The 27,424-nt window shown below is 41.2% G+C and overlaps 1 protein-coding gene and 1 long non-coding RNA gene across 5 annotated transcripts in view; one reads left to right on the forward strand and one right to left on the reverse strand.

Annotated features, from left to right (window-relative positions):
* MYH11 (myosin heavy chain 11) overlaps window positions 1-26,910 on the reverse strand; it is a 56,831-nt gene extending 29,921 nt beyond the window's left edge. For 2 of the 4 annotated variants that reach the window (XM_064672881.1, XM_064672882.1), the window contains exons 1-5: window positions 26,729-26,910; window positions 20,167-20,525; window positions 15,516-15,672; window positions 8,379-8,406; window positions 749-851 (exon numbers count right to left, since the gene is read on the reverse strand). In XM_064672881.1, coding sequence (XP_064528951.1) covers window positions 749-851; window positions 8,379-8,406; window positions 15,516-15,672; window positions 20,167-20,508 — 630 coding nt within the window. In that variant the 5' untranslated portion in view covers window positions 20,509-20,525; window positions 26,729-26,910. The remainder of the gene's footprint in view (window positions 1-748; window positions 852-8,378; window positions 8,407-15,515; window positions 15,673-20,166; window positions 20,526-26,728) is intronic. The other 2 variants (XM_064672880.1, XM_064672879.1) reach the window with 1 other exon arrangement.
* On the forward strand, window positions 848-13,693 carry LOC135423068 (uncharacterized). Its single transcript, XR_010434701.1, has 4 exons — window positions 848-2,807; window positions 8,232-8,279; window positions 11,517-11,589; window positions 13,418-13,693. It is a non-coding gene; the product is annotated as an uncharacterized LOC135423068 (long non-coding RNA).
* Window positions 26,911-27,424: the final 514 nt, after the last annotated feature.

Here is a 27,424-nt window from a genome sequence, read left to right on the forward strand (position 1 = left end):
AGTGAATTGCTGCTTTTTTTTTTTTTTTGCAGAAATCTGAGTAACATTTGAAAGGATGGAAATTACGTAAGACCTGGAGTCATATTGGGAACAGCAAAGGCAGTTGAGAGCCTCAACCATCCTAATAATCTCCAGGAAATGGAGAGGTCTAAGCTTGTATTATGGTTCAAAGTAAGAAAATGAACTTTAGTCTCTAAGGCAAGACTATCACAAATTTTGAAGGAACAAAGTACTTATAAAAAATTGTGCCTTTCAATTGTGCCTCCTCTGACAGAGGAGTAAAAAGAAAAGACAAGTTTTATGCTGGGACTCTCTGGTGGTTAGTAAGAAAACTCACAAATCCAATCAAAACTTTGGAAGTTTAAATGCTGGTATAAATTTTTGTGACGCAGTTTGACCACGTCTTAGTTACAGGCTTTCCCAAACTTCTTAGTTGCCAGAGGTCAAGGGTAAAATAAGGACTTGAGCCCTGGCAGACTTCAAGGCCTTCGTGCTGGGATATAAATAGGTGCTATGCATATGGAAAGCCATGAATATTTCTGTTCTCCTGAGGTACATTCTAATTTGATGCCTAAGATGGTGTCAAACAAATTTTTCTTTTCCATAAACATAGAGCTGTGATGTAATTGTGTACTCTTATAATGTCAACTGTTTGACAAGCCACAGTCAGTGACTTGCTGTTAACAATGTCACCTCAGCACAGCCCTAAGAGGCCTGAGGAAGAGTTGGATATGAAGAGCTCACTTACAGTGACACTGGTGTCCTTTTTGCCCTTATGTGATGAAGCAACAACAGCCAGGTACTGAATGACCTTTTTGGTATTTTCTGTCTTGCCAGCACCAGATTCACCTCTGAGGGGAAAGAAAATAACACAAAAGAAAGTAGGTAACTAGTGGACTCCTTCTGCCATGTTGATGTAATTACTGTATAAAAACAGGACTGGAAAATGCCCGGCTCAGTTATTGTTTACCCCAGAACACCATCTCTCCAAATCCACCTGACTGCAGCATGCAAAGAATGCATTATCAGAGCTACATCTCTGTCCCAGCAGTATTTGGAGTGGCCATTTTAAGGGAATTCTAAAACATATTGCATTTTTGAACCACAGTTCATCTTCCTTTGGCAGCATCTGAACATTTATGAGAAGTGGAACTGGCAGGGAGTCTGCTTATATTTTAAGATCAAAAAAGACAACAGATGTGGTACAGCAGTAAGAAAAAACATCACCAGTAATGCAATGGTTTTCTTTTCTGAAACTCTGGCATTAAAGTAGACTAACATCTTGGATCAGTGGGAAGAATAAGCCAATGATTCTGCCTCATCCTAACACTGTGTCCAGATGTTCCTTGCATTCACTGGGACCAGGGCTGGAGATGCCTGAGGTGTCCCTTCCTGGGTAGTGAGGGACATCTCGTGGGGAGATGTCTGAGCACCTGAACTGGCATCCCTGCTCTGCTCTGGGCAGTGTCCCTGGGGAAGCAGGAAGGCAATGGTAACTTCTTATCTCCTGGAAGACTTCCAAGGTGAAGTTTATTTACAACTTTTAAGCCCTCTCTTAAAGCAAAAGAGTGGTTTTCAAAGTGCAGATTTACACAGTCTTTTCTCAATAGAACATTTCCAGGCTACTTCTCCTCTCTAAGTGTTACATCATCTTATGTCTTTCAGATGCCTCTGGGTCTGATGATTATATGGACAAAACTGTTTTTATACTGTCCTGTCTCAGCAGTCAGAGAGGGCATTAAACTGGGTATGGATGTAACAGACTAGTTCTTTCAACTGTATCAAGCTGGTACTGTGAGCAGAGCAACAAACTAAATGTAAGCTGGACCTCTTTTTCTTTGGAGCTAAGCTAAAATGGATTTTAAAAAAACCAAAGGAACAATACATTAAAAAAATCCCATGGTTATTTGTCACCTCTTTTGAATCTGAAACTGTTTAGCTGGATCCATTGCAGTTCTGCTTTTTTTCCTAATTAGGAAATCAGGAGTTAATTTTCCCTACCAAGGGACCAGTGATAAATGGACATAAAAATATGGGTAAGTACTGGGCAGAACTTTCAAGACAGAATGACATTGATATAAACCTTAGGAAACAAAAAACAATTCCTGCCTGAAGTACAACATGATAAGAAGTGTTTCTTCTGGCTTTTAGAGTTTTAACCAGAAATAATTGAGATTAATAGATTCTTTTTCACAAGACCTGAGTTAATTTGCACAGTTTAGAGGTTGGATTAATTTCTGCCTCAGCTTCAGTGCTAAAACATTTCTGTGTTTTATTGATAAAAATTAAGTGTCCTGGGAACAATTCCAAACCAAGCACACCAGTTTGAAGACATATGCATACAAAGTTTTCAAATAAATCTACCTTACAACTTTGTTTCTTTGGAAAAAAAACAACCAAAACAACTTTCTTCAAACAAACTTTGAACTATTCCATTTTATTAAAGGTTATTTGTAGTTCATCACTCCATGAATTGCATTTCCTTTCTCCCAGGGCAGCAGTGCCCATCATTTGGCTTTCCCCTGAATCCCTGTGAGTATTACCATATATGGCATCATTTTACTTGTAATTATCCCATCATACTGTAATGCTTAAGTTACTTAACATTTTGTTCTGTTCTTTCATCCTTAACTCTTTGCTTCTGCACAGGCTAAGGGCTTTCCTGTTTTCTGCAGATAGACTTTGGGGCTTTAATTTCCTTTTGAAGTAGACAATAAAGAGTTCCTCAACATGAAATGGAAATGCTTCAACATGAAATGGAAAACAGACAGAATCTCAACAGCTACAATAAGAAAAAAATCTCTAAGGTCAGTGAGTAACGAAGAATAATATCTACAGCTGATGAATACATCTGATTTTAACATAGATAATTTTTAAACATCTATGACAATAGACAGGTCTGATAAACAATTATCCATTTAACATATAAGTAGCTCTTATACTCTGAAGGATGCATCACAACATCTAGATTTTATCTCAGTGATAAAACACCATGTGTTTGAAAACCAGCTAATGAGGAGGAGTGGCTACATCAGGTTCAATGCCTGTAAATATCAAGAAGGTTACCAGGGGAGAGCATGTGAATTGTTTAGTTCACAGAATGGAATTCTTCCTAGAACTATTGAGCTGCAATAGAGTTGGTTGTGCTGGGTATTTTCTCTGCATCTGCCTTGAAGCACTAACATTTCAGGGGTGGCAGAAACAACTTCATTTGTGAGGTGGTTTGAGAAATCCCACTTGCATGGCTCTGTCAAGCTCAGTGAATGAATTTTTAAAGATGAGTCTTTTTCTTGCAAACATCTTTCAGTTGTTTTGACATGGACCATACACAGTGGGGTTCCTCCCAGGAGGCATCTGCTCCTCTCTTCTGAGTGCCTATTTTCCTCAGACTAAATTATGTTCCAAAGTGAATGTTCACCATATAAATGCTGTTACCACTGTCTTAATCATCATCTTTTGGGAGGAGGATGATCACTGGTTTAATTGAAACCTCTCCAATCATTCTTGTTGCCTGCCACACATAGAGGGAGCACATTTACTGCCAGCGCTGTTCTTTGCACCCAACTCGGATGGTCAGCACAAAAAAACCACATCAAAAGCAAGTCCTATTGCACAGTTGTGATCAGCCCAACTTTAGCTGCTTCCCATACATGTTTTCCTTCTAAGAAACTCTTTGGCCTTCCCAGAGCAAAGGGGTCCACTGTGCTAACAGGCTTGATCTGTTAAAAATACCACTCTCGTGTCATGTGGTATAATTTAAATTTATTCTTCCCTTGGTTCTTGCCAGGCATTGTTTTAGGAACTTGGTACGGGATTTAAAGCACATAAACTCACATATATAGTGTTCAGCTATAATAGAATTTTTGTACCACATGAGCTACTGAATCCTCCATGACTCTATTACCTTCGCTTTAAATGAAAATCATCTCAGCTAGAATAGGTTTCCAAATTAGGACAAGGTGAGACTAGCAGGTTAGCCCCACTGTTGTGGGTTGAGCCTGTGGTGTAACTAGGACTCTTGTACATTTGAGAATAACTGGGAAAAATTGGTTTTAAAAGTGGAGATTTTGTTGCTGTTGAAAATCTGAAAGCTTTCTATGTTAATATTATGATATGAGACCTAGCTTAATTCCACTTTTGGAAACATCTAGAAAGTAACAGCGGAATTTATTTTCCAGCATTTGTTTCAGTAAGCAATGAACCACAAAAATTGCCCGTTCACACATCTCTTAATCCGGCTGTGCTGGCACTGTGGGAAGCCTCTGTGCACAGAGCAGCCAACGAGGGGCTCTAAATCCCATTAGGGCTTGGCAGGCTCCGTCCTGCAGCGTGAGATGTGCAGAGATAATGAAAATCTTTGTCCTAGACCAGCTGTACCCCGCTAGAGAGCCAGCCAGCGCACCGATCCTACAAGTTTACTTGCAAAACAACTCCCAGAAGGGCCGGAGCGCGTCCAGCACCAGGCTCCGCCCGGGGCCGAAGCTCCCCGAGCTGTCTGTGCGGGAGAGCGGCCGGGAGAGCGCCGGCCAGCCCCGGCCTGCGGGATTCACTGAGCTGGGAAAGGAGAGAGTTCCGCTCTCCCCTGGAGGAGTCTGTGGGCTAACGGGGCTTTGCAGTTTGGAGATGTTCTGGACGACTTTGCTTCTCGATGCGTGTCGGGCTGGAGACCCGTGTCCGGGTCCTCCCCGAACTCTGGAGAGTTCGCCCCAAGAGACAGAGGGGAAGGAGGGGAAAAGGGCAGGATGGTCCCTGCCTCACCCACTGTTTTGTCTGTTACCATATCATATGAAGTGGAAGTAGCACCCTGCTACTTCCCTGTTTTTATAGAAGCTATTCAAACTAAGTGCATGTTTTAAAGAACTAAAAGGTAATGAGAAGGTATTTGATTGTGTGTAAAAATCAAGCGTTTAAAAAGCATTTGTTTCCATGACTCCACAACACCCAAAACATTCAGAATTTTGATCAGATTCTGTCCTCATTCATTTAAGGTAGTTTTTTGTTTAACTGAAACTTGTGCACAGTCCTCTTTGCCACGTTTGCTTTCTAGAAAACACACCACCCACTCTTTTCAGGAAGTGGCTAAAATATGATAAACCCAAGATCAGACAGGTTTATGAGGAGATTGTTAAAACTCTCATGTGGTTAGCTATGCAAATAAGCACTTGTGGGATTTTTGGTAAAAAACCTTTTGAAAACTCCAGGAGACACACTCCACTTGTGTCTTTAGAAATCAAACAACAAAGGCCAAAAGTCTCCTTTGAGGGCTCATACCTCTACTTACACTGGAAGAAGTTTGAAAAGTCACAAGTCTGTTCATTGGCCATTGCCCAGTTCAATTCACCCTTAACTGCTGATGCTCCGGTTGCTGAGGTTGCTCAGGTTTCTGAGCACCTGGACAGATTTCTTGGGATTTTTCCTTCAGCAACATCTAATGCTGATCAACACAGACCAGGAGTGAATACAGACTATTTCATGGCCAACTCAAATGTCATACAAGAGAGACCACAGTGGGGAGGCCCACACACAGGTAGAAATGTCAGGAAATCCTAACAGCCAGGCAGAGCTGTGAAGGCTGCTCAGAACACTACAGGGACCAAAACACAAGGACAGAGATGTCTTACCTGCCCTAATTTTCAGGTACCTAAAAGAATAAGATTTCTTATTTTATGCCCTTTGTGCAATATTGTGTATTTATTACATATGTTATGTTATGTTACGATAATGCAGCTACATATATATTAGTAAGCACAGCCATGGTATAAAGTTTTTTATATTGTAAATGTGCATGATAAGATGTGGGATTTTAAGTCTGACTGTAAAGTGAGAGCAACTGGCAGAGAGTGACATGAGAGGATGTTCAGTGATGCTGCCCATGGGGAAGAGCTAACAGAGAAAAGATGTGTGCACAGAGGACGTTAGACCAAAGGCAGTATATGTGTAGTTGTTAATAAAATGTAGAGGAAATAAAGTCTGGGAAGACAGGGAATTCTGAGGAAGCATTGGAACCCATGAGCGTTAAAGACAGAGGGAGATTTTAAACATACAGTGTTTAATCACACAAAGGGTAGGGATTGAAGAAGAATACAAACAGTACTTAACCACACGAGGGCAGGTTCAATGAGCTGAGGGTGAAGTCCTGAGAATGGGTGTATTTATAGTCAGAAACATGGAATTCTCAGATCTACCCCCCTGCCCATCTCCCAGCATCATTTCAGGTGACTCACACGAATCCTTACAGTTACAGGTATTACAGTCCAGGTACCAGGCTTTGGGAAGGCCAAGTCTGTAGCTATTTAAAGAAAAGATCCTGGCAGATCAGTGCCATGAAGTCTTCAGTTATTGTTACATATTTTAGGCAAAAATAATTTCTTAGAAATTTTAGCGATTCTACATAATAATACAAATTGCTTCAACTTGAGAGCTGCCAAGCTGAAAGCCAAGTGAACTTTCTTCTTTCTGTACAGCCAAATAAGGCCAACAAGAATGTTAAATCAGCAGTGGTTAAAGTTGTGTACATGGGTTTTAACCTGACTAAACTTTTTGATTTAAAAGACATGTGTAAGGACTGTTTTAAGCTATGGGTCATGATGTTCATCCAACATACAGCAACTATTCTAAACATGTTGGTGAATCATTTACTGTGGCTGTTTTCAAAATGGGAAAGACATTTCATTCTCTGTTTTATGTATTACTGGTGTGAAGCACCTTGTGTTTCCAGCAAGCTGGCCAAGTGAAAAAATAAAAGTATTTTTAATGCACATTAGCTGCCAGAAGAGGATCCTGAAATGGATTTTCATGAACAAGAAGGCAGAGATTTGCAAAAGAAAGTCCCTTCCTTGGAAGTACTAATATTCCAAAGTTTTAATAGTGGAAAAATAAACTAAAGTACAGAAACAGAAGGAGGAAATGCATACTGTAAATTTGTCTTCATAACCCTGACATGTTTCATCCTGGGAAGAATGTGATAGTCAATTTTTACTTCATCATTGCAGTGATTTTAAATTTCTTTTTGGTATTGATGCATTTTGGGACAGATTTTTGATTGATATACTTACATATACTGAAGTCTTGTTATAACAGAGGTTAGAGCTATGCTACCCTTATGGTACCAGACACAGTGAATAATTATTACTTTTTCTTAGGTGATAATCCTTTTCTGGTCAACAAATAATGGTATGGCTGGTGATCAGTAGCAGTGCTTTTTAAAAACTGTAGTGTAAATATATATTCAGTCATTCAGTAACCACATTTTCTCAGATAACCTAAAATCAGTTCAGTTTGTATTTACAATACATGACAGATTACAGCATAATTGCATAAACCTGCTGTAAATAATACACATGCCATCTTCTGCAAACAATAATTAGCATTTACGTAGAATCAAATCCTACTTTTAATCTGGAAGACTGGAAAATGCCTAACTTAACAAACACAAAATTATGTCAAAAACATCCTTGATGGCATTCAAGCAAATAAAACCAACTAACTAGCAAGAGAGGAATGGAGAAATGGTCAAAACTGAAGGTCAAGTAGGAGATCCCTGTCCAGTTCAAGAGTTTGAGTGATTTTTCAAAATAGGCAGGAATGACAAAACAGTGGGATTTTGTGGAGTAATAAGTTGTGCACAGCAAAGCTTGTTGCAATAAAATCCCTGCCTGACCCATAGTACAGCAACTGAACTCCCTGTGCTAGTGCTGTCTGAGGACTGGCAGCTCAAAACTCAAGGAGCCAGGACACAGAAAAGTCAGAGAGTTCAAAACAGGGCTGAGTTGGTCCTTCACTGTTGCCCAAAGTGATCACACAGAGCCTACGGAGAGGCCCAGCCCATGGAGTGCTGCTGAGCCCTCTCAGCAACACAGCCCTGAGCCAGCCCTGGGCAAGCCACAGAGCAGGTAAACATCACAGAGACCAGCAGGAACATGAAAGGTCACACTTTTCTGCAATGACAACTGAATTAGGGGGTTGTGGTGAGTCACCAACAGCTGAAAATGAAAGGCAGTTCAAAACATCCAGGATGCTCCGTGTTCCTCAGTTCTCTCTCTCAGCTCCTCAGCTTCCTCTAGGAATCTTTTGAAATCCCTTATGCTCTCTACTCACACAGTTTTACAGCCACACTCCCCAACTCTTCATTGTAAACTCTTAATCTCTAATTTTAAAAAGTCAGTTTAAAGAAATAATGTGCATTAAAGACTTCCATAACACTGATAGCTGTGTTTTTATTTTATGAGCAGGTCTATCTACTGAAGCAGATTTGGGACTGGAGTTCAAGCTTACTAAAGGTGAGGAGAATATATCTGTTCCATCAGAATCTGAATCAAGTTTGAATAAAGAAAGACATTGTAACACTGAGATACACTAAAATAGATTGGTTTACTTACGTGCACAGGATGGACTGGTCTTCTCGATCTGTGAATAAAGAGAAATAATCCATTAATTAGGGAAAATGGCTTTTCTGACAGGAGCACTTATATTTATAAGGATTTACATCGAACAGCCTAGACCTAAAATGTGGCTGACCACAATTAGTCAAAAGTACTAGGTTAACATCTTATTTAATTTGCCCTTGCATTTAAATAATCATCTCTAATGGAAATATTTTGCACAAAAAATGAACAAAAGGTTAAGAGGTCAAAAAAAATTTTTGTAAATTCCATTAGAGATGAACTGTAATGAGGACAGCAAAACATCAGGCTCTCTATAAGAAGATTATAACAAAATTTCAAACCTGAAACTCAAGCTTTTACTATGCTTATGAATTATGGCTAGCAGCTGACTTGAAACAAAGTCTGGACAGATAAGGCATGAACGACTAAAATGTTTTAAGCCTGTCATGCAAAGCTTTGAATTTTGAAAGCAGAGAAGTTCAAATACCTGAATAATATACTCTCTATTTCATTTCAGACTGAGAGACAACTTTTGTCAGGAGGACAAGTAATTTCTTTGAGATATCCTCCGAAGTATAAGATAAAACAAGATACTTCATAGATTTTACAAGGTCATTTCAACAAGCACATAAGTATTCTTCATGCTTTTTACTATGAACAGGACCATCAAACACATTTTGGATCAAGATTTATGAAAAGGAGGACCAAAGTCTCCATTTCTACTATGTGAGGCATGTAGAAGGTTTCTGCACACCAGAGTCCAGTGGGCTGTAATGCTGCAGGAAGGTTTAGGATTACATCCTACCTCCACAACCTGTTCTTGGAGCAATTCTCTCTGCTTATCCTTTTGGAGGTGGAGTTTCTGCCTACCTTCAAAACTTTTACACTGGCCCTTCTTTGACTGAGACTGTCACACTCTGCCTCTACAGACTGTAGAAAAATCTTCCGACTTAGGAAAATAAACTCCCAGGCAGGTCAAATACGTTTTTGAAAAGTGTGTGTAGCTACAAATCTGAGGCTTGAGACAGATAATTAAGGCTGAAGCCAGTTACTTCTGTATGGTTTGGCATTATCTATTAAATGCAGAGCCAGTGTTAGCCCAATAGAGCCTCTGGTCAGAGGTTACAGACATGAACTCCTTCCTCCTTTTGTTCAGTGTGTGGGGTGACTTGCAGGACTACCTGTCTGGTTGCTTCCCCTGTGGCTGACCCTGTATGTCATAAATACCATGAGATAAACCTATTAAGCTTGCAAGCTGCAAGTGCTGCCTGGCCCACAGCCAGCCTTGGAAAAGCTGTAGAGGATTCTGCTCTGGCTTGGATTGATATGAAACAACTGTTTTACTCCCAGTTCCTCAACAGCTCTAACATTAACTGCTTTATTGATCATGCACACAACAAATGGTGCCACTTAACTGCTTTATTTGGTAAATTGGTACAAAATTACTCATTACACTTCTGTTGGAGATATTTGCCAGCAATCAGCACAGCTGGACTCTTCCACATAAACATTTGGGAGGAGAAGAGCTGTGTTTGTTGTATGTTTGTTTTTCGCTGCAGGATATGAACTAGGCTTTCTTTTAAGTTAAAAAAAGTGAGAACACAGTAGAATTTTCGCTAAAAATACACTGTTGTGTAAATAGAAACCATGGGCATATATTGATATTGCATCACAAAGCCATAAATATCATAAAGAAAATAAAAGTGATTCCTTGACACAGAGTTGCCAGGAATTTCTGAGCTCAGGGGACATTAGAAAAAGTTGGTCTCCTCTAAGCCATGTATGTTCTCACTACTCTTTGCTGCCCATTGCTGCCCTTCTTTTGCTTCCCAGTAAGTGAATCCCCTGCTGGAGGTGTCATAAACTGGCTCACCACAGGGGGCTACATGAGTGTGTGTGTGGGGGCAGCTTTGGGACATGTAAGAGCAGAAGGTTTGGGAAGGTCAGAAGTTGCACCAAATGCCCTCTGGGACGGGTTAATCATGGGAGAAACCTGCTGACAAACTGTTCTGTACACACTCATGGAGGGAGAATTCCAGATGTTCTTGTATCTCCTTCAACAGTTCTAACTAATTGCAATGCTAAGGATGAAATGTATCAGGAAAACTAATCCTCTTCTTTAATGACTTGAGCTGCAGATACTGGTCTCTTTTACTTTCAAAGGCTCTCCCATTTGATTAGTCCTATTCCTGCTCTGGAATATTTTATTCTATATATAGAAAGGTCTGTGCCCTATTTTGTGAATCTGCAACTTTATGTGGTTAGATCTATCAGAAGAGAAGGACTTGCATAAATAAAACTCCTTAGACATAACTCCTGGGGCTTAAAAAGTAACAAAACACTTTCTAGATTTTAATCTTTTTGGTTAATGCCTCTTAAGAAAATTTGACACCACCTGGAAGAGTATCATATCCACCTTCTGTATGTCTATATTAGATGTGTCGGACATTTTTTTATTTTCTTCTCAATTATTAATAGCATAGATATCTACATTTACATTATAAACCTCAGCATCTTTCCTAAACATGTAGCAGACTTTTTTTTTTTTTCTTTCTGGAATCTGCTTAGCTTTTTCACCAAACACCTCCAGATAGAATCCTTGTAAGAATCCTTGCCCTCTGTTCTTGATAGACCAGTTAGCTCTGCTTAATCACCAACAAAATCAGATGGTTTATCACAATGAAGCAGCAAGTTGGCAGCTTTACCATAAAAGGAAAAAAACCAGACTGAACCCATGTTCCACCACTCACTTACTGCTCCTTTACATTTGTTAATAACTCCACTGCCTAAAGGGGACATTTCTGTACAGTCCTGCTAAGGACACAGTAAACAGATGGCTTTTCACAGCAGCCTCCTTTTCTAAGATCTTGGGAACTGTGTTTCCCTCCCATACCTCCAAATAAATACCAGGTTGTTTGTTTTTCCATCTTTAACTCAAGCTTGCATAAAAATGGCTCTGCAGAAAATAATCTTCTTGGATCTGCAGAAAGCTCTAATATATCTTCTCCATGATGATTTATTGCCAGAGAACTTAATAAAAGACTAATCAACTGCATGAAAACTGTTAGTACTGCTGCATAACCTGACTTTTCATGTTGATATTGTCTATCATTTTTTGTTTTCTGCATGCAGGGAAGATGACAGAAGGCAGCAGAGTTACTCCTCCCACTGGGGAGCTACTTCATCCAAAACACAGGAGAGAGAGGTGGGTGCAGGAGCATTGGGTAATGTTTTATGACTGCAGTCTCTAAGTGTAGCAGTACTCAGCTAAGCTTGTCTGTAAAGACAGTCACTGGGGCCCAGTTCAGTGTGGTAATTCCTGGGGACACACACACACAAAATACTCTTGCAGAATGTTATATTCACTTAAGCTTTAAGAACATTAAAGTTTATTCTTGTTCTGGCTGGAAATGAGCCCCAGTGGCTGTGCCTGGGCAATGATCATACTGCATTAGTGACATGGTAATCAGTAGATTCAACAAGACATCCAGTACCCCCAGCTGAGCATGAGACAGCATGACTGTGATTTGGAAAAGGGTTTCAGGTGCTCAGAACCACTTGAAACAAGTGGAAATTTTATCTTTGCCCAGCCAACATCTTTGATAATTCCTGTGTCCTGTGAGATGTCAGCTTTTCTGCATATTTGGAAGAAAGTCAGATTATCTGATTGCTGGTAACCATGGCTAAGTGTTTTTATCAGAACAACTTTGATGGGACTTTGGCATCATCCCTAATGAATACATTAACCAAGTAAGTCTCTGAAGCACAAGAGGAATGCAGTGTGCACAGCTCATGTTTTTTGCTGGATGTTTGTGCCAACAGAGGAGAGGGTGAGAATGTGAAGGGCTGTGATTCCCAGATGATGAGCCTGCAGTAGGAGGCAATCTGCAGACATGGAGGCTTGATTCACCAAAAGATAAAGGTTCCCCAAGACATCTGAACAGGCTGATTGCTCTGGGCCAAGTGGCCTTGGCCATGAAGTACCAGAATATAATTCTTCAGTCGCATGAATCTAAGACATATTTTATTTTGGCAAGCAGAAACTATGCAAGTTTCCAGATAAGGAGCAGTACTGAATTCTCACAAGGAAAACATTTAGTGCCCTGATCCATGTTTATGAGTAAGGACTTTTGTTTATATTCCATTTGCAAATATGCCTACAAACCCCCCTGAAGCTGTCTGTGCCTGTCCGTGTTGCGTGCACACACAGAATCACGGTGACGCCCCCTTTCACCACTCCAGGGTGAATATAATTTGGCTGAATAACTGGAGTTATTTTGAGGTTTGGGTTAGTTTTATGCACAAAGCATGAGTAGGTTTTTTACAAACAAAAGCACAGCTTTAAAACCAGCTGGGGCCCTCTTCAGAGATGGAAAGGCTCCAAAATGGCATGTGCAAGTAAAGCGTGGGTGTCCTCTGCTTGTGATGGGAGCTCTTGTGGGACTGTTCTGGCTGCAGTGCCAGCTGTGCGTGGTCAGGATGGGAGGTGGTGGAAGAGCAGTCTTTTCAAGGTTAACTGATCATTTATTCCTTCCTCCTTTCTTTCTGCTTGCTCTCCCCCTCTTCTCTGCTCTCAGGAAGAATTCCTTGCAAAGGGGGCACATGAATAACAGGGAGTAAAGCTTCCCCAAGAGTCAGTAGTGCCAGGAAATTATCTTAAGCACAAAAAAAGTTAATAGATAGAAACATGCACTCTTCCTATCTCCACTGTCCTGCACTCAGCCTAGGAGGCACAGCTGAACCCAGGCTGTTCTAGGTGCAGTTAATGGCCATAGCACAGGGCAAGGCAGCTCCAGTGGCTGCTCGGGAGAGCATGTTAGAGGGACAGGAGACAGGGAGAGGAAGAGTGAATGAGGTTCTTATGCTGCTGGGTTGATCTATGCTGACACTAGTTTCATGTTAGGCAGAAAACTCATGCACTGGCAGGCCAAAACAACTCTGTTTAGCATAGGCTGTATTAGGTTTTTTCTTTTTCATTTCCTACAGAAATTTTGTAGCCCTTTCCCAGCTGTTTTTCCCCATCCCATTTCTAGGGGCAAGTTGCAGTAGCCTGCACAGCTGAACGAGAACACTGCTGATGATCTGTAGGAGCCAGAAGCTGCTTGAAGATCTCCCCTCAAGGCTTGCTGCTTAAATAAAGGATCTGAGGAAAGGCTGCCCTGGCTTCAGGGCCTGCTCAGAGCCTTGGTAGTGCTGGATGCAGAGCACAGAGTTCCAGAGGTGAGCTGGAGCACAGATCACTGCGGCTTAACGGGACGAGCTTATGCCAAGTAAGTTTTTTGTAACTGTGATTATATCACACAGTATGTAGGAAGGTGTGTTTTCAGGATATTTTTTGTTGCTTTATTGATCCCCCTCTGCTGCACTGTAGCTCTGCCTTCTGGGATGCACTTAAATAAAGGAATTGAAATAGCTCCAGAAAAGAAATGCCATATAAACCATAGAAAGGAAGAAAGGTTGATATTGTAAAGCAGATACCTGGTTCTCTGGATTTGGAGTTGAACTAGCTATATTTTAAGGACTCTTATATCTGAAAATGTAAGATTCTGAAGTCAGGAACCTAAGTTATAATAATCTTCAGGAGTTAAATCTTCAGAAGTTCTAAGGATTTTGTTACCTGCATTATTTTGTTAGCATTATGGTTAGTACACATGAGAGGATTTTTGTAGGGGAAAAGACTTGTTTTGGTGCCTCTGAAATCAGTCACCTCTAGTGTGTGTATTTATGTGTGTGTGTGAATAAACAAATAAATATATGTATGTATGTATACTCATCTTGTGCTAAATTACAAGGCTTTGGTTGGTATTTTCAGGCAGTAGAGGTCTGCATAGGATCAGGCAATTGTACTTGTGAGAATCTGATGGCCTGGTACACACACAGAGGATGATTTTTTTTCATTGTGGGGAAAGGCTTTGTGTAGTCTAAATCTTGGTTTAGAAAATGGCAGTTCAGTATGATATGCCAAACTAACTGCTTGGAACCTCTAGTAAATTCATCAGGTACACATTTCAAGTGAGATAACTACAGGGGTACTGCAATCCTTGTGATTACAACGTGCTGTGTGCCCAGAGAACTACTGTGTAATTTCATTTGCATAGTCAGATAAAGTGCACAGGGGATTTGAACGGATTGGTTTCTCTGAAACAATCGCTGTTCTGTGTATGTGTATAAATATTACTGAAAAATCAATACTGGCTACTAATCCAGCTGCTAAACTGAAAATTTGAGGTGCTGTTTATTGTTTTCACCAGTCAGATCTAAAACCCTTAAAGCCTTAAACCCTTAAATCCTTAAGCTCCAAACCGGGAAGCCCTAAACTTTAGGGCCAAGCCTGTGAATCTTGCTGAGCCATAGTTGGCAGCCAGAATTTCTGCAGGGTCAGGGGCCTTATGAGGACATCTAAATTTCAAAGCATTTTGTGGAGGTCCTGTTTTCCTGCAGCACCCAAAGTCGCTGTGAGATGGCAACAGGTCATGCCCCTGTAGTCTCTAGATGTTGCATACATTCATCACTATAACTTTTTCATCACTATAACTTTTTCATCCCTAAAGTATGATTTTGCCTTAGTACAAAATCCCCTCATTCTGTCAGTAGTGACTGCAGGAGGAGGAGAGCACTGTGAATTTTGAACTCGTTTGCACCATTTGGGGCCTGACTGCTTTCCCACTGCTCATCGCCATCATCCTCAGAAAACAGAGCACATCTCAGCTCAGGGCTCCAGACATCAGGCTGTAAGGAAAGTAGCCCCAAAACATTACTTGAATTTGCTTTGCTAGAGGGGAGAGAGAGAGAGGATCCAGCAGCACTAGCAGCTAACTTTGGAATAGTCTCCACTGGTGCAGAGGGAGCATTTTCCATGCCCGTATTTGCCAAAACTATTTGCTTGACTTTGAAACCTTCCCACATGCCTCGACACAGATGGGTAAAAGGATTGTTTTTCCTTTTTGAGTCACAGTGTTTGTGGACTGCCGTTCCTGCCAAAGAATTCCTCTGAAACTTCTAGAAAGCCCGTGTGGCCCTCTGTACCAGATCTTTCCCGGCTGTGGAGCCTGCAGGAGCACACGTGGAGTGCCGAGGTGTTTTCCCCCGTGGGCAGGGGTTCCCAGGCAGTGCAGGGAGGAGGTGCCCTACCTTGCAGCATGCTCCTGTAGGCCGTGTCGGCGATGGCGTAGATGTGAGGGGGCATCTCGTGCCTCTTCTTGCCCTTGTACATGTCGATGATCTTCTCTGAGTAGATGGGCAGCTGTTTGTACGGGTTTATCACAACGCAGAAGAGACCTGAATAAGTCTGCAAGGAAATTCAAATAAAACTCGGGCTTAATATCACTTGCCATGTCTAGTCTGGGAAACACAGGCATCAGCTGCATTAAATTAACGGGGTTTTAGGAAGTGGCACTATTTTGTATTCTGCCCAGTGTAACAAACGAAGCAGAGATTTTGTTGAATGTGTGTGTGTATGGGTGGTTTCCAAGTGCAGAAATAATTATTTCTAATAAGCAAGCTGCTAGAAATTATGTGAATTTAGCAATCTGTAGGAACACTGTGACCTGATATTCTTAACTTCAGTTATTTTCAATACATAATCCATACCCTTATCTGTGGTGAGGTAACAACTGTAATAATTCATATTTCTTTTTATGTGTATTTTCATATCAGAGTATGTCCTCTGCTCAGGTAGGCATCAAAGTTTGTAAACTGAAATCCTAGATAAGAAGCTTGGATTGATGTTAGAAGAAGGGTTTATTTAAAAAAAGCTTCCACGAACACCACATAATGATGATTGATGAGAGTCCTTGAAAAAAATTACTCAAGTTCCAAATAGATGTCTTAACAGAACAATCGTGCTTTGACTACATAACTATTTCTGCAAGAAATTTAGGGAAAAATGTGGTTTGTTTACAGTTTAATGAAAGGATTAATATAAAAGTATCTATATAAACAAACAAGAATATTGGCTACCAGCTGATAGGTGTTCATCCAGGTTTTGTTAGTTGGGCTTTTTTATTTTCAATTTTCCATTATTTCTAAATGCTTCAGCTATTGAACTGGAGCCAAAATAATAGCATATGATAATAGATGATGAACCATGTTTCATGAACAGTTACTGTAAGTAAGAAATTTTAGCATGTATTTAATTTAGAAAGAAAATCTAACCGCCCCCCAAATAATAATAAAAAACCTCTACCAAGTTACGAGTTCATAATTGCAGGAGTATTGTGGTATTTAAACTGGCCTATGAATGTTAGTTTAAAAAAAAAATAAATAATGAAACTATGCTCTTTCTGACATAGGCAGAAGTGGGTTTTAAATTTTTTTTATTATTGTTTTATTTTATTGCCATCTTGTGTGAATGAGGGCTTTGTGGTGTGCAGCTGCTGCAGTGCCTCAGTCTCAGGGCCGTGTCCAAGGGTGGCTCAGGCTGCCTCCCAGAGGAACCACTGCAGAGCAAGGCTGTGCAATGGCATCCTGGAGCCTTGGCTCTGGGCACAGGGATTTCCCTTTCCTGACCATAATAGGAAATGGCACAAAACAGCCTCGGCACAGCCTGAGCACTTTATATGGTATTCAGCAAACAGGGAGAGAGCCTCCAGCAGCCAGGGGCAGGTTGGGTGCTCCATGCTGGGCAGCAGCACATCTGGGGTGCTCTGGGGGGGGACAGGGACCTCCACCAATATTTCACGTGGTGACTGGGTCACCACAGTCTCAAATCAGATAACAAGAAAATCAAGCTCGGGATCCTCACCTCAGTATCCCCCAGCTAAACCCCTTCATGTGGAAGGTACATAATGACTGTGCTGGATTTTCATTGATGTGGGAGTTCAGAATGAAACTGTGCTGCTCATGTCAAAATGAACTGTAGTGTTGCCAGGATAATACACTTGAAAAGTGACAGTTTTATCCTAGAATGACCACCGAGGCCTTTATGGAAAGAATAGCAAGACCTTTTTTTTTTTTAGTAGAAATAGATTAACTGAATGCACTCAACTAATCATTCCCAACCAAGTAAATTAATAGGAGAGTAAATTTCTAATCCAGGAAATTATTTAGGCCTCCCTTCCCTGAGATTTTCAGGCATTTCCTGACATGCCATGTGTAGGGCTGTTTGCACACCCAGGCATACAGTAACATACCCTTGAAGAGCTGATTTTGAGACACAAGCAGCAGGCTATTAAGGCAAAGAGCAAAAGCTGGAGCTGATGAAGTTCAGGAATCCTTGTTTCTAACTGCACTGGGACTGATACCATCTCTCACCTTAGGAAAGTTAACCAAGACCTCAGCCTATCCAGAGAGGAGGAACCCCAGCTGTATCTCTCCCTAGAGGGTTTGGAGGCAGAACAGGATTTGAAGTATCTTAAGGATACTTCCATAGGAGTGCTGAGCTTGTGTATCCCCCAGACAGCTACTGCTGATGGGCATTCACAAGAGACTGGCACAAATACACGGATCTGCCTTGTAAACATCTAGAGAATCCAACCCCAATTCCAACATGCATAGATAATTTTATGTATTTAAGACAGCATTTTTCACTGTTTAGTGAAGACTGAACAAGTAGTGCCTATGAATACAGCCACAAGGAACCTGATTCTACTCTCAAATCCACTGAAGTTGCATTGCTGTTTTATTCATGTTTATATAATAACTTGTGGTCTAATTTGTGTGTAAATCAGGCAGATTCTTTTTGTTTTGAGCAATGTGAAACATGAGTTAGTGGCAAAACATTTCTTGCCCTTCTGTCTTAATTATCTGTGATGAAGGAAAGGGCCAGGGTGTTTTTCTAGTGTACAGTCACTCTGTGAATTTCTGCCCTGAATATTTTTGTTTGATAATATTTAATACAAATGCAAGGGGAAGATGATTTGATTTTTTTTTTTTTTAAGCTAGGTTGATTTTTTTCCTTAGCAGAATTGGGAATCCCCGTTTACGTCAGTGATGCTCTAAAGAGAAAAATGTTGAGGTCACATTTCCTTTGTATGTGCAGGACTCCAAGAGGACACAAATTAAGCAACACATGGCAAAGCCAGGAGATGATTGTGATTGTTTACAGTTAGTGTGGCAAGTGGATGAGACTCAAATTGTCTTTAGATGCCCCCTCTTTTTTTAAAAAGTATGACAGTATCTAGTAGGGCAGCACTGTGTAAAGCTGGACAGTTTCCAGCAGGTTTTGGATACTGAAAATACCAATAACTTGTTGCAATACAAGTCAAAATAATTTCTTTGAAACTGTTAATTTACCATTATTTAAAAATCTAGTCACTTTAGAAACAAAACTTAATTTCAGATACACTTCCATTTTTGTCCTTGTGAAAAACCCTTTGATTTCTAATTGCATTATCTGCTTTCAGAAATTAATTTCCTCTTTCTGTAGAAGGTGAAAATTCCACAAAGTAAACAAAATGGAAATCCTGAAACATCTATGCAGTGTTGCTGAGAACAACAACAAATAACCCTCTCTCCCCCCAGTTTTATCCCACTATCCTTCTGCTAATTATTTTAATTCTTTCAACAATGCAGAACACTTTCAGAAAAAGTCTATTTTAATAATTAATGCTGCGTGTTCTCATATAATAGCATGTGGGTTCATATGTTCACCTGCAAACTTAAAATCCAGTAAACTCAAATAATGAGAAGATGGAAAGTCTAGCTTCTTTCAGGAAGTTGATGATGTGTATTTTAGTGCATTCCTGAAGGAAAGATCTTGAGCTTAGCTCTTTGAAGTTATGCATAACAATCAGATAGTTCCTTTGTTGTACTCTATATAACTATCTTATTTTCTGCTTCATTTCCTACTTTCCAATTTAGCATTCCTCATATTAATAATGAGACCTCTACTCCTGTTTTTAAAACCTTGTTACTTAAGCTCTGTACTTTCACTCATCAGTGGTCTGTCATGCAAGTAAAATTTTCATAGATTGAAACTGTAGATAACTTTTCTGCAGCACAGCATAGGGATCCTCCATGTAAAATCAAAGATAACAGCTAAATTCCTTGGGAAAGTTTTGGGCTTTCTTACTGTGCAGTTTGCTAACTGTTGATACAGGTAGATTACAGGGTTATTAATGTCAAAATATGCTTGTGTTAATGTACTTGTGTGGACTAAAAGACAGAATAATCTTGGCCATAACTCACATGAACATAGAGAAGATTATAATTTGTCCAGGCTTGTCTAATCTGTAACTTGACCAATATGAGGGGGAAACAGGTTGAGTGGATGTCTGACTTTGCTTTGGTAACACACAAGTACTCTTGAATTCCAGTGGGTTTGTTCCTTTATCCAAACATAAGATTTAACTCAAGCACCCACCAAACCAGAACTTGTCAACTGCCTTTCAGTGGGAGTTTTGCCTGAGAGAAGACTACCTGGTTTGTCTTTTCTGTATGTTCCTTTCTCAAGGTCCTGGAAACTTGATCAGGTTTATGCTGAAGTCATTCAGAACTCCCTAGTAACCTATTTTTTCATCCAAATAGCAGAACTGACATTTTGTTCACCTATCAGACTTTCCAAGCCAACAATATCCTTTCAGAATTAGTAAATTTTGCAGAAGAAACCGTCATGTATTTTAATTTAGATAAGTAATGAAGCAATTAGTAAAGAAGCAGGGGAGTCATGGGGAATAAGGTGAACTCTAGGTTTCTGGTGTAGGATGCCATTACTGAAGGGTTGGTACTTGCATGGCAGTGCCATACATGAGGCTGTGTCCCTGACAGTGGGTGGAATCCACCTGGCTGTTAATGGGACACAGTAGCATGCAATAGGAAAAGTTCAGTGTGTGAGTCTACTTACATAAATTAAACCTGAGAAGTATCTCTCCCTTAGATTGTGCAGCACTGAAGCTTCATTGAGGCAAGTCAGCTCTGCCATGTCCTCCACTTTGGAGAACTTTGGAGGGTTCATCTTCTGGACATCATCCTTGCTCAGTGTCACTTTCTTTCCATTTTCTGCCAGTTCAACTACCACCTCATCCCCTTTCTCTTCCTTGATACTTGCTGCTTCAAATCCATGTTTCTCTGATGGAATCCAAACCAGTTTCTTCGCTGACCAGTCAGCCTGGGTGAGTGGGTTGTTGGCGAAGTTTTTGTCCACAAAGAGGAATTTCTCATCATCACTGAGAGGTTTTTGAGCCATTGTGACTCAGCAGACACCTGTAGAGGAAGCAAAATATTCTGCTTTAAAGGGATAAAGGGAGACAAATGTGGAGACATTCCAGGCAAAACACATTTGTCAAATCTGCCATGCAGCAGGTCCAAAGCACCTCTGCCATATCTCACATTTGCATGTGGATACTTCTGGCTGCCAGCATAGATACCTTAGAATATCTGTGTTCAGGTTCCCATGCCTTTTGTTATTGTGTCTGAAATCACCAAAATCAAAAGCTTCGTGGTACTAAATCAAGTGAGGGCATCTGGGCCTATTACTTTATTCTGTTTATGTTGTGCTGAAAATCAGAGAGAAAAGTAAGGCATAAATAATGCCTGTGCAATGAAAAACTGCACCAAGACCACCAGCTGAACACATTCCTGCAGCCTCAGCTCTTGTCCATCACAAAGTTAATTGAATTAAATACAAAATTTCCCATCACCCAAATACTGTTGGGTGTATACTGAAATGCAAGAGCAATAATGAAATAAATAGTAGAAGAATGGTTCCCAGGCTGTGTTCCAGCAAGGGCAGAAATGAACTTTTCTTGCAAAGGACTCTAATACCATTTCATTTGGAGAAGAATAAGATTAAGACAAGATCAAAAGAAAAAAGCAGGAAAAAAATTGTTATCAGTGGTACTGGTGAAGGAGAAATAATTTAGAAGTATCCCCATTTCCATGGGCCAGACAGTGGGAGCTGATCATTTACAAAGGGTAAACATCCATCACGGGAGAGAGAGAAGAAATAAAACAAGGTTGGAAATTGCCTGAGCTGATAGATACTCTAACCCACAATGCTCAGATTGGAAGGATGATACATCTGTGTCATGCAGTTGCACATGGATAAAGCAGCCAGTTGTATCTGCTCCACAGGTGGGAGCAACGGGAGAGTTTAGGCTGCTTTGAACTGTGCTGAGAGAGGAGGCAGCTGCTTTCCTGCTCTGGCCATTAAAGTTAGGATGTAGCTGCAAGATCTCTGCTGATAACGCTGGAGCTTTCATAAATGTTCTGCTCTAATCCCACGGGGGACACAGGTCTAAATGAGGGAAGGAGTAAACAGAGGACTTCTTGTGGTTTGCTACAGGGCAGAAAGAGTCGTGCTAGTTGGGAAACCTGCTGTGCAGTGGAGCAGAGAGAGCTGGGGGGGAGCTGCAGCAGGCAGCAAAAAAGAGCGTGTGCCCAAGAAAAACATCTCTAGGAGACAGAGGCTATTTCATTTCCTTATTGAGAATGAATTTAATATTTCCAGCATTCAAACAAATATGAATCTTGAGGGAGCTTGGAGAACTGACTGCTAAAGATGTCAGCAATCAACCCATAAGCAGAACAATATTTGTAACGACCAAGCTCTGTGGTATGTAGCCAAACAGACACCCTGTGCTCTGGGAGTATCAGAGCTGGGTTTCCAAATATTTGTCCCTGAAGCCTTCCCACAGATTAATGTTTTTTGCAAGGCCAGACAGTGTGAGGGGTCTGAGAGAGAAACATGGATCATGCAGAAGGTGACATAAAGCTTAAAATCAAAACCAGGATTTTTAGAGGCGCCTAAGAGGGTTAGATGTTATCCCACTGAAATTCAGTGGAAATTAGATGCCCCAGTTCTTAAACTCCCTCGACAATTGTCTCACCAAAAAAAAAAAAAAAAAAAAAAGCCAAATGTGCTGGTTCTAGAGCCTTGCCTGAAAATCCCCTAGAGAAAAATTCACCCAGGTAATCAATGCACATGCAATGTGTGAGGTAATGTGGGTGAGGTGAGGGAGACCCTAATGTTTAGATCTGGGCATTGCCACTGGCCCACGCTCAGTGTTCCCCACTGTCAAGGCTCTGTGAAGGGAGCATCTGTAGGATGTGGCCCTTTGCTCGCTCCCAAGAGATTCTTGGAAGAGAGCTGCAAGAGGAAACTATTTGACCTCTGTGTGGATTAAGGCAGAAAATGTTCCCTCATTGCCAAGAGGGCTGGTAGAGCTGCACAGTTCCAATAATGGAGATGGTATTCTCTCCAGCTGAGCTTTCCAGCTGGCGGCTGCAGGGTAAAGCCGGACGGATGGGGAATGAAGGGAGCACTGCCCCATCACCAGAGCTCAGCTCCAGGAGCACAGGGCTCAGGGAGCAGGAGTTGCCATGGCCTCTCTCCTCCCACTGCAGTGACAATGGGCAAGGCACATTCTCCACCCCACTGCCCCAAGAGTGTGGGAGGAACTGCTGTGGCAGTGGAGCAGGGGATATCAGTCCATCCTGTGCCTGGGAGAGTGCTAAATGCTCATCCTGAAGCATCAGAAAGGTTGGATAGTGCTTCCTGTGAGTAAGTGCCAAGTGACAGCACTTTCACATCAATAGGAATTTGATATTGCTGTTAGAAACACCAAAAGTGAGACTGAACTGCAGAGCTGAGCTTCAAGGGGTCAAATCCTGCTACTCTGAGGCTGCTCAGAGATGATGATGATGGAAACCAAACTGCCAAATCATCCTCACCATCTACCTCAAAACCCAACTGTAGCTAAAACTGCTGGCTTGCTACACAGTGTGTCACATGTGGGACATGCCAAAAGTTCTTGTCTGTCCTGTTGCCCAAGGGCCAAGGAAAAGTTTCTGTCCTTGTTACAAGCTATGTCAAAAACAACTTCGAGATGAGCATGAAACAGAGAGCTGGTCTCTCTGTATTCAACTATGTTGTACTTCCTGCATATATATGACAAGGTGCAGAAAATTTTAAATTCAATCTTTTTGAAAGCAAGATAAAGTTGGAAGGTATATGAGGTGGAATGAACTGCAGAGCTTGAAAATACAGGTTCTTATTTCCTAGGTCTAAGCACTAGGACTGTTTTAACTATGGTAAGAATGGGCACCCTACAAGAACTAGTGAATAGACAGTCTGAGCTGGATCCTGTAACTCCTCTGAAATACAATGAGGAGAAAACATGAATTTGTGTGAAAAGAGCTTTTCATGTCTGGTCCTCTGGAATCTGAGCGTAAAGCTTGAGCTGCTAGTGACTACCACTGTAGTAAAAAAGGAAATGCAGTTATGAAGTGTGGATTAATGGCTGTTAATAGTTTAATACATTTATTAATATGCATTAATTAATATTCATTATAAAGGAAGGTTTCTGAATGCAAGTGGTAGAATATGAGCTCCACAAACTCAACTAAATTTTTCCTAGCAAGGACTAATGAGCTGCTAATGAGATGCTGAATATTTCTGACTGATAATTGGCAGTAAATCTTTTAGTCTATCTCTGATGAAGAAGGAACTGCACTCACTGGTCCAGCAGATGATTGGTACTGGGGAAGTGGGCCAAGGGAGAAGACTCCTTGCTGCCTATTGAGAGCATTCCACGAGAAGGCAAAATTTACCCCTCAGCCAGTTCCTGGGTTTCATCCGCAGGGCTGACTGAGAGAAATGGAGACCACTATCCCATCTGTGCAAGAGATGGTAAGAGGTTCTCGTCCATTCTTTCAGGCAGGTGATAGCCCAAATCATGTGCAAGAGGAAATACTTTTATACTCAGTGGTGAGCTATCCTGAGAAAGGGAGAAGGAAAAGCAATCACAAAAATACCATTGATATGAAGTTTCTTGCCTTAGAATTGTGCCAAATTACACCTAACCTGATCAATCTGTTGTACTTTTCTAGCCCCCACATGTGCACATACACATAGGCATGGATACAGCTCACTCTATTCCTCTGTCTGCTCTCCCACTACAGAGGTATCTGGCCGATCTTCACTGTCTTTTCCCTTTTTATGTTAATGACAGAAGCTGAGTGCTGCCTTTATAATTGTTTTATCCTGAGTATATTATTCCAAGGATGAAATATAAATATTTCCAGGAAGTGCACTTTAATTAAAAGGTTACTGGCCAAGCAGAATTGCCTCCTGGGTTAGAGCTTAGAGGGACTGCTTTTCTCCTAAGGAGAAAATAAAGGACACTTCTCCTTTCCTCTGCAGGATGTGCATGTTGGTATAAAGGCTTATCACATCCCTACAGGGAATAATTACTAAAACAGAGGAACATATAACCAAGGATGTGAATTATTTTCAGAAATCAAGTCCTGCTCTCATGAGTAGTTTCTGACAGGAGTGTAGCAGTAACTTGCTGCTTGACTCAAACTGCATTTCTTGGGCTACAGTCATTATTGACTGTTCTCTCCAGGTTCCTTATCTTTTACTTTTCCAGTACTTAACTGAATCATCCAACTGAACATTGTTTGGATAAAAAGGTAATCAAAAGATAATCTAGGGGTAAATCTTAATCTAGTGACCTTCACTAGGGAATAAGCCCCTCAGCATTGTTAGCTTTGTCACAAGCACTGCTACCAATCTCTCCTGGCCTTCCAGCTCTCCTCATCATGGACACCTTCACCTGGACATGCATTCTATATATACTTCAATCAAATTCTCTGTAGGTGCCTTGTCTCCTATCAGGTCTTCTCATCTTTGTTAAGGTGACTAACTACATAACTCTGATTAAACACTTGACAGCTCTTCTAATACTCGAGATAAATTGGTCCAGGTTATTACCTGTGTTACAAACTGTAAAATTAGAAAAGAAGGAGAAAAGAGTCAAGGTGCCTCATATGGGGATAGATTCCATTAGTCTGGAAAATACCAGCTATTTCAAATGCTCCCAAATGTCATTCTAGGAAATAAATCATATTCTGCATGTTGATTAGAATTAATAAATAATCCATAATTGAACTGGACTTTGCACAAATTGGAAAGCTATCTCGAGCTCTTGGCTTCTTCTAAAATTAACATAGTTAAAAGTCAACAGATTTGCAACTAATAAGTCTCCACGATTTGCAAAGCACTGGGATCTCTGCATACATCCATGCACGCTGCCTTATATGGTGATGTTCTGCTCAATACTGGCTGTTCCACAGAAATGTAATGATAACAAATTCAAAACAAATACCTTTTAGGGACTAGAGTGTCAATTGCAAATGAGATAATAAAAATCATTGTTTACATCTAAGCAAACGCAGCCAGAGCAGTATCGGGTACTGAGCTGAAGTGACTACTTGGCCAGAGCTTTGCTCCTGGGGCATTCATAGGTTCATACTCTGCCTTAGTGGCTTGAGGGAAGGGTGAAATTCGGGAGTTCAGCAAATCAGTCAATCCAGGCAGTCTTGCTGCAAGCTGCTGTCAGGGCAAAGCTTGGAGTGAAGCAGAAGGTGGCCTCATTTTTGAACAAATGTATTTTAGAAAGGATTTTACTAGGATGTACTTATTGGACAATAATGACAAACCTTCTGATATGCCTTATATTTAAAATATTTAATTGCTTCTTAATTATTAAAACAAATATGCCTTTCACACATATATCAACATTTTTATACATGGGCATGCACACATACACACAAACACACGTATATGTATGTGTGAAAGAAGCCAGTGGAGCTCCGGGATGACACTGAAGCTGCTTTCTGTACTGCCATCTACTGTCGTCTTAATTTACTTATGGGATTTTGTTTGAAGTTTGTTGCTTTATTTTCCCTTTAAAAAAAGGCATGCCATCTTTGAAATTAATGTAGCTCAGTGAATTATCAGCTTAGTTTTGCTTAAAATTTATTCTCAGCATATTAAAAACAAGTATATGTAATGCTGGGGCATTTATGTAAAAATGTTTCCATTTCTTAGTCTAATTTTTAAGCATTTTTCCTGTCTAAAGAACAAGTTACTGACAAACTGATTATTTAATTTGGTTCCAATTTCTTTTAACACTCCTTTATGAGGACTGAAAGGTTAGAAATACTTAAAGAAGATCAGCAGTTCAGGCTACCAGGTATTTTCATTACATGTAATGGTTAATTGCAGCAGGTACCTGTGACCATCCTCACTGCCCTGCACCTTCAGGGCTGCATTGCCACGGGCTCAGCCAGTGCCTGCAACTCGTGCCTGCAGCCAGTGTCTTCTTGGGCTCAGCCCAGCAATAGCAGTGTTAGAAGTGCCTAAAAAGCAGGCTGGAACATCTGTGCTTTCAAACATGCATTGTCTCTCATGCAGTTTAACTTGAACCCCACCAGTGATACACAAATCAGGATAAACCGTTTGATGGGTCTGTTCCCACTTCCAGTCCTATCTGCAGGTTATTCCTCTGAATGTGTTTGAGAAGTAGTGTAAGAGTTAACTTGCCAGACCGCCCCATCCCAAAGCTCCTGAGCCCCCAGCCCGGTGCCCTGCGGGGACCTGCACCCCCTGTGGTACTTACAGGTGTCCAATTAGGGGAGCAGAGTGAGTTGGAGAGTCGGAACCTGTACAGCCACCAGCCGGGACAGCCCAAGTCCTCGCTGCCTTTGCAGCCTCCCTATATAGAGGAGGAGAATCTTGTCAGTGGGGAGGGGCCCTGGAAACCACGTCCTGCTGGAAAATCCTCTTGGTACCTGGCTTAAAAAAGGCAGCTTGAGCCAAGGACCTCACTCCCAGCAGGGCCTAACCCTGGGCTGCTGCCCCTGCCCTAAGCTGCTTTTTAGAAAAGCAGGCTGGTTCTGGCTTTTGAAAAAGTATGAAAAGGGTGCCTCTAATTGGAAAGGGGTGTTCCTAACTGAAATAGGTGCCCCTAACTCACAAGTTCAGAGGTTTTGCTTTTCCCTAGGGTGAAACTGTTTGACCAAGCACATGGACCTTTAACTCCTTCCTGCCTTGGCAGCATCACTGCCCCTCATGGCCCTCTGCCTACAAGGGCAAAGGGCAGGTCACAGTCCTGCGTGGCACAGGATGTTTCCCACCCACCATCAGTGAATTTTCTTGGAGCTAAGATAGGTCTCTGAGTTCAGGAGTTGCTTGGGCAAAGAGGGTTATTCCTAATACAGCAGGAGTGTGTGGGTGGAGGTTGCTCTGGGTCTCCCTGTGTTTATGTGACATTTGGAGCCTAGGGCTGGTTTAAGCTTCCTTTGCCCCTGGGAAG

Source organism: Pseudopipra pipra, chromosome 16, assembly GCF_036250125.1.
Source record: "Pseudopipra pipra isolate bDixPip1 chromosome 16, bDixPip1.hap1, whole genome shotgun sequence".
NCBI classification, from domain to species: domain Eukaryota; kingdom Metazoa; phylum Chordata; class Aves; order Passeriformes; family Pipridae; genus Pseudopipra; species Pseudopipra pipra.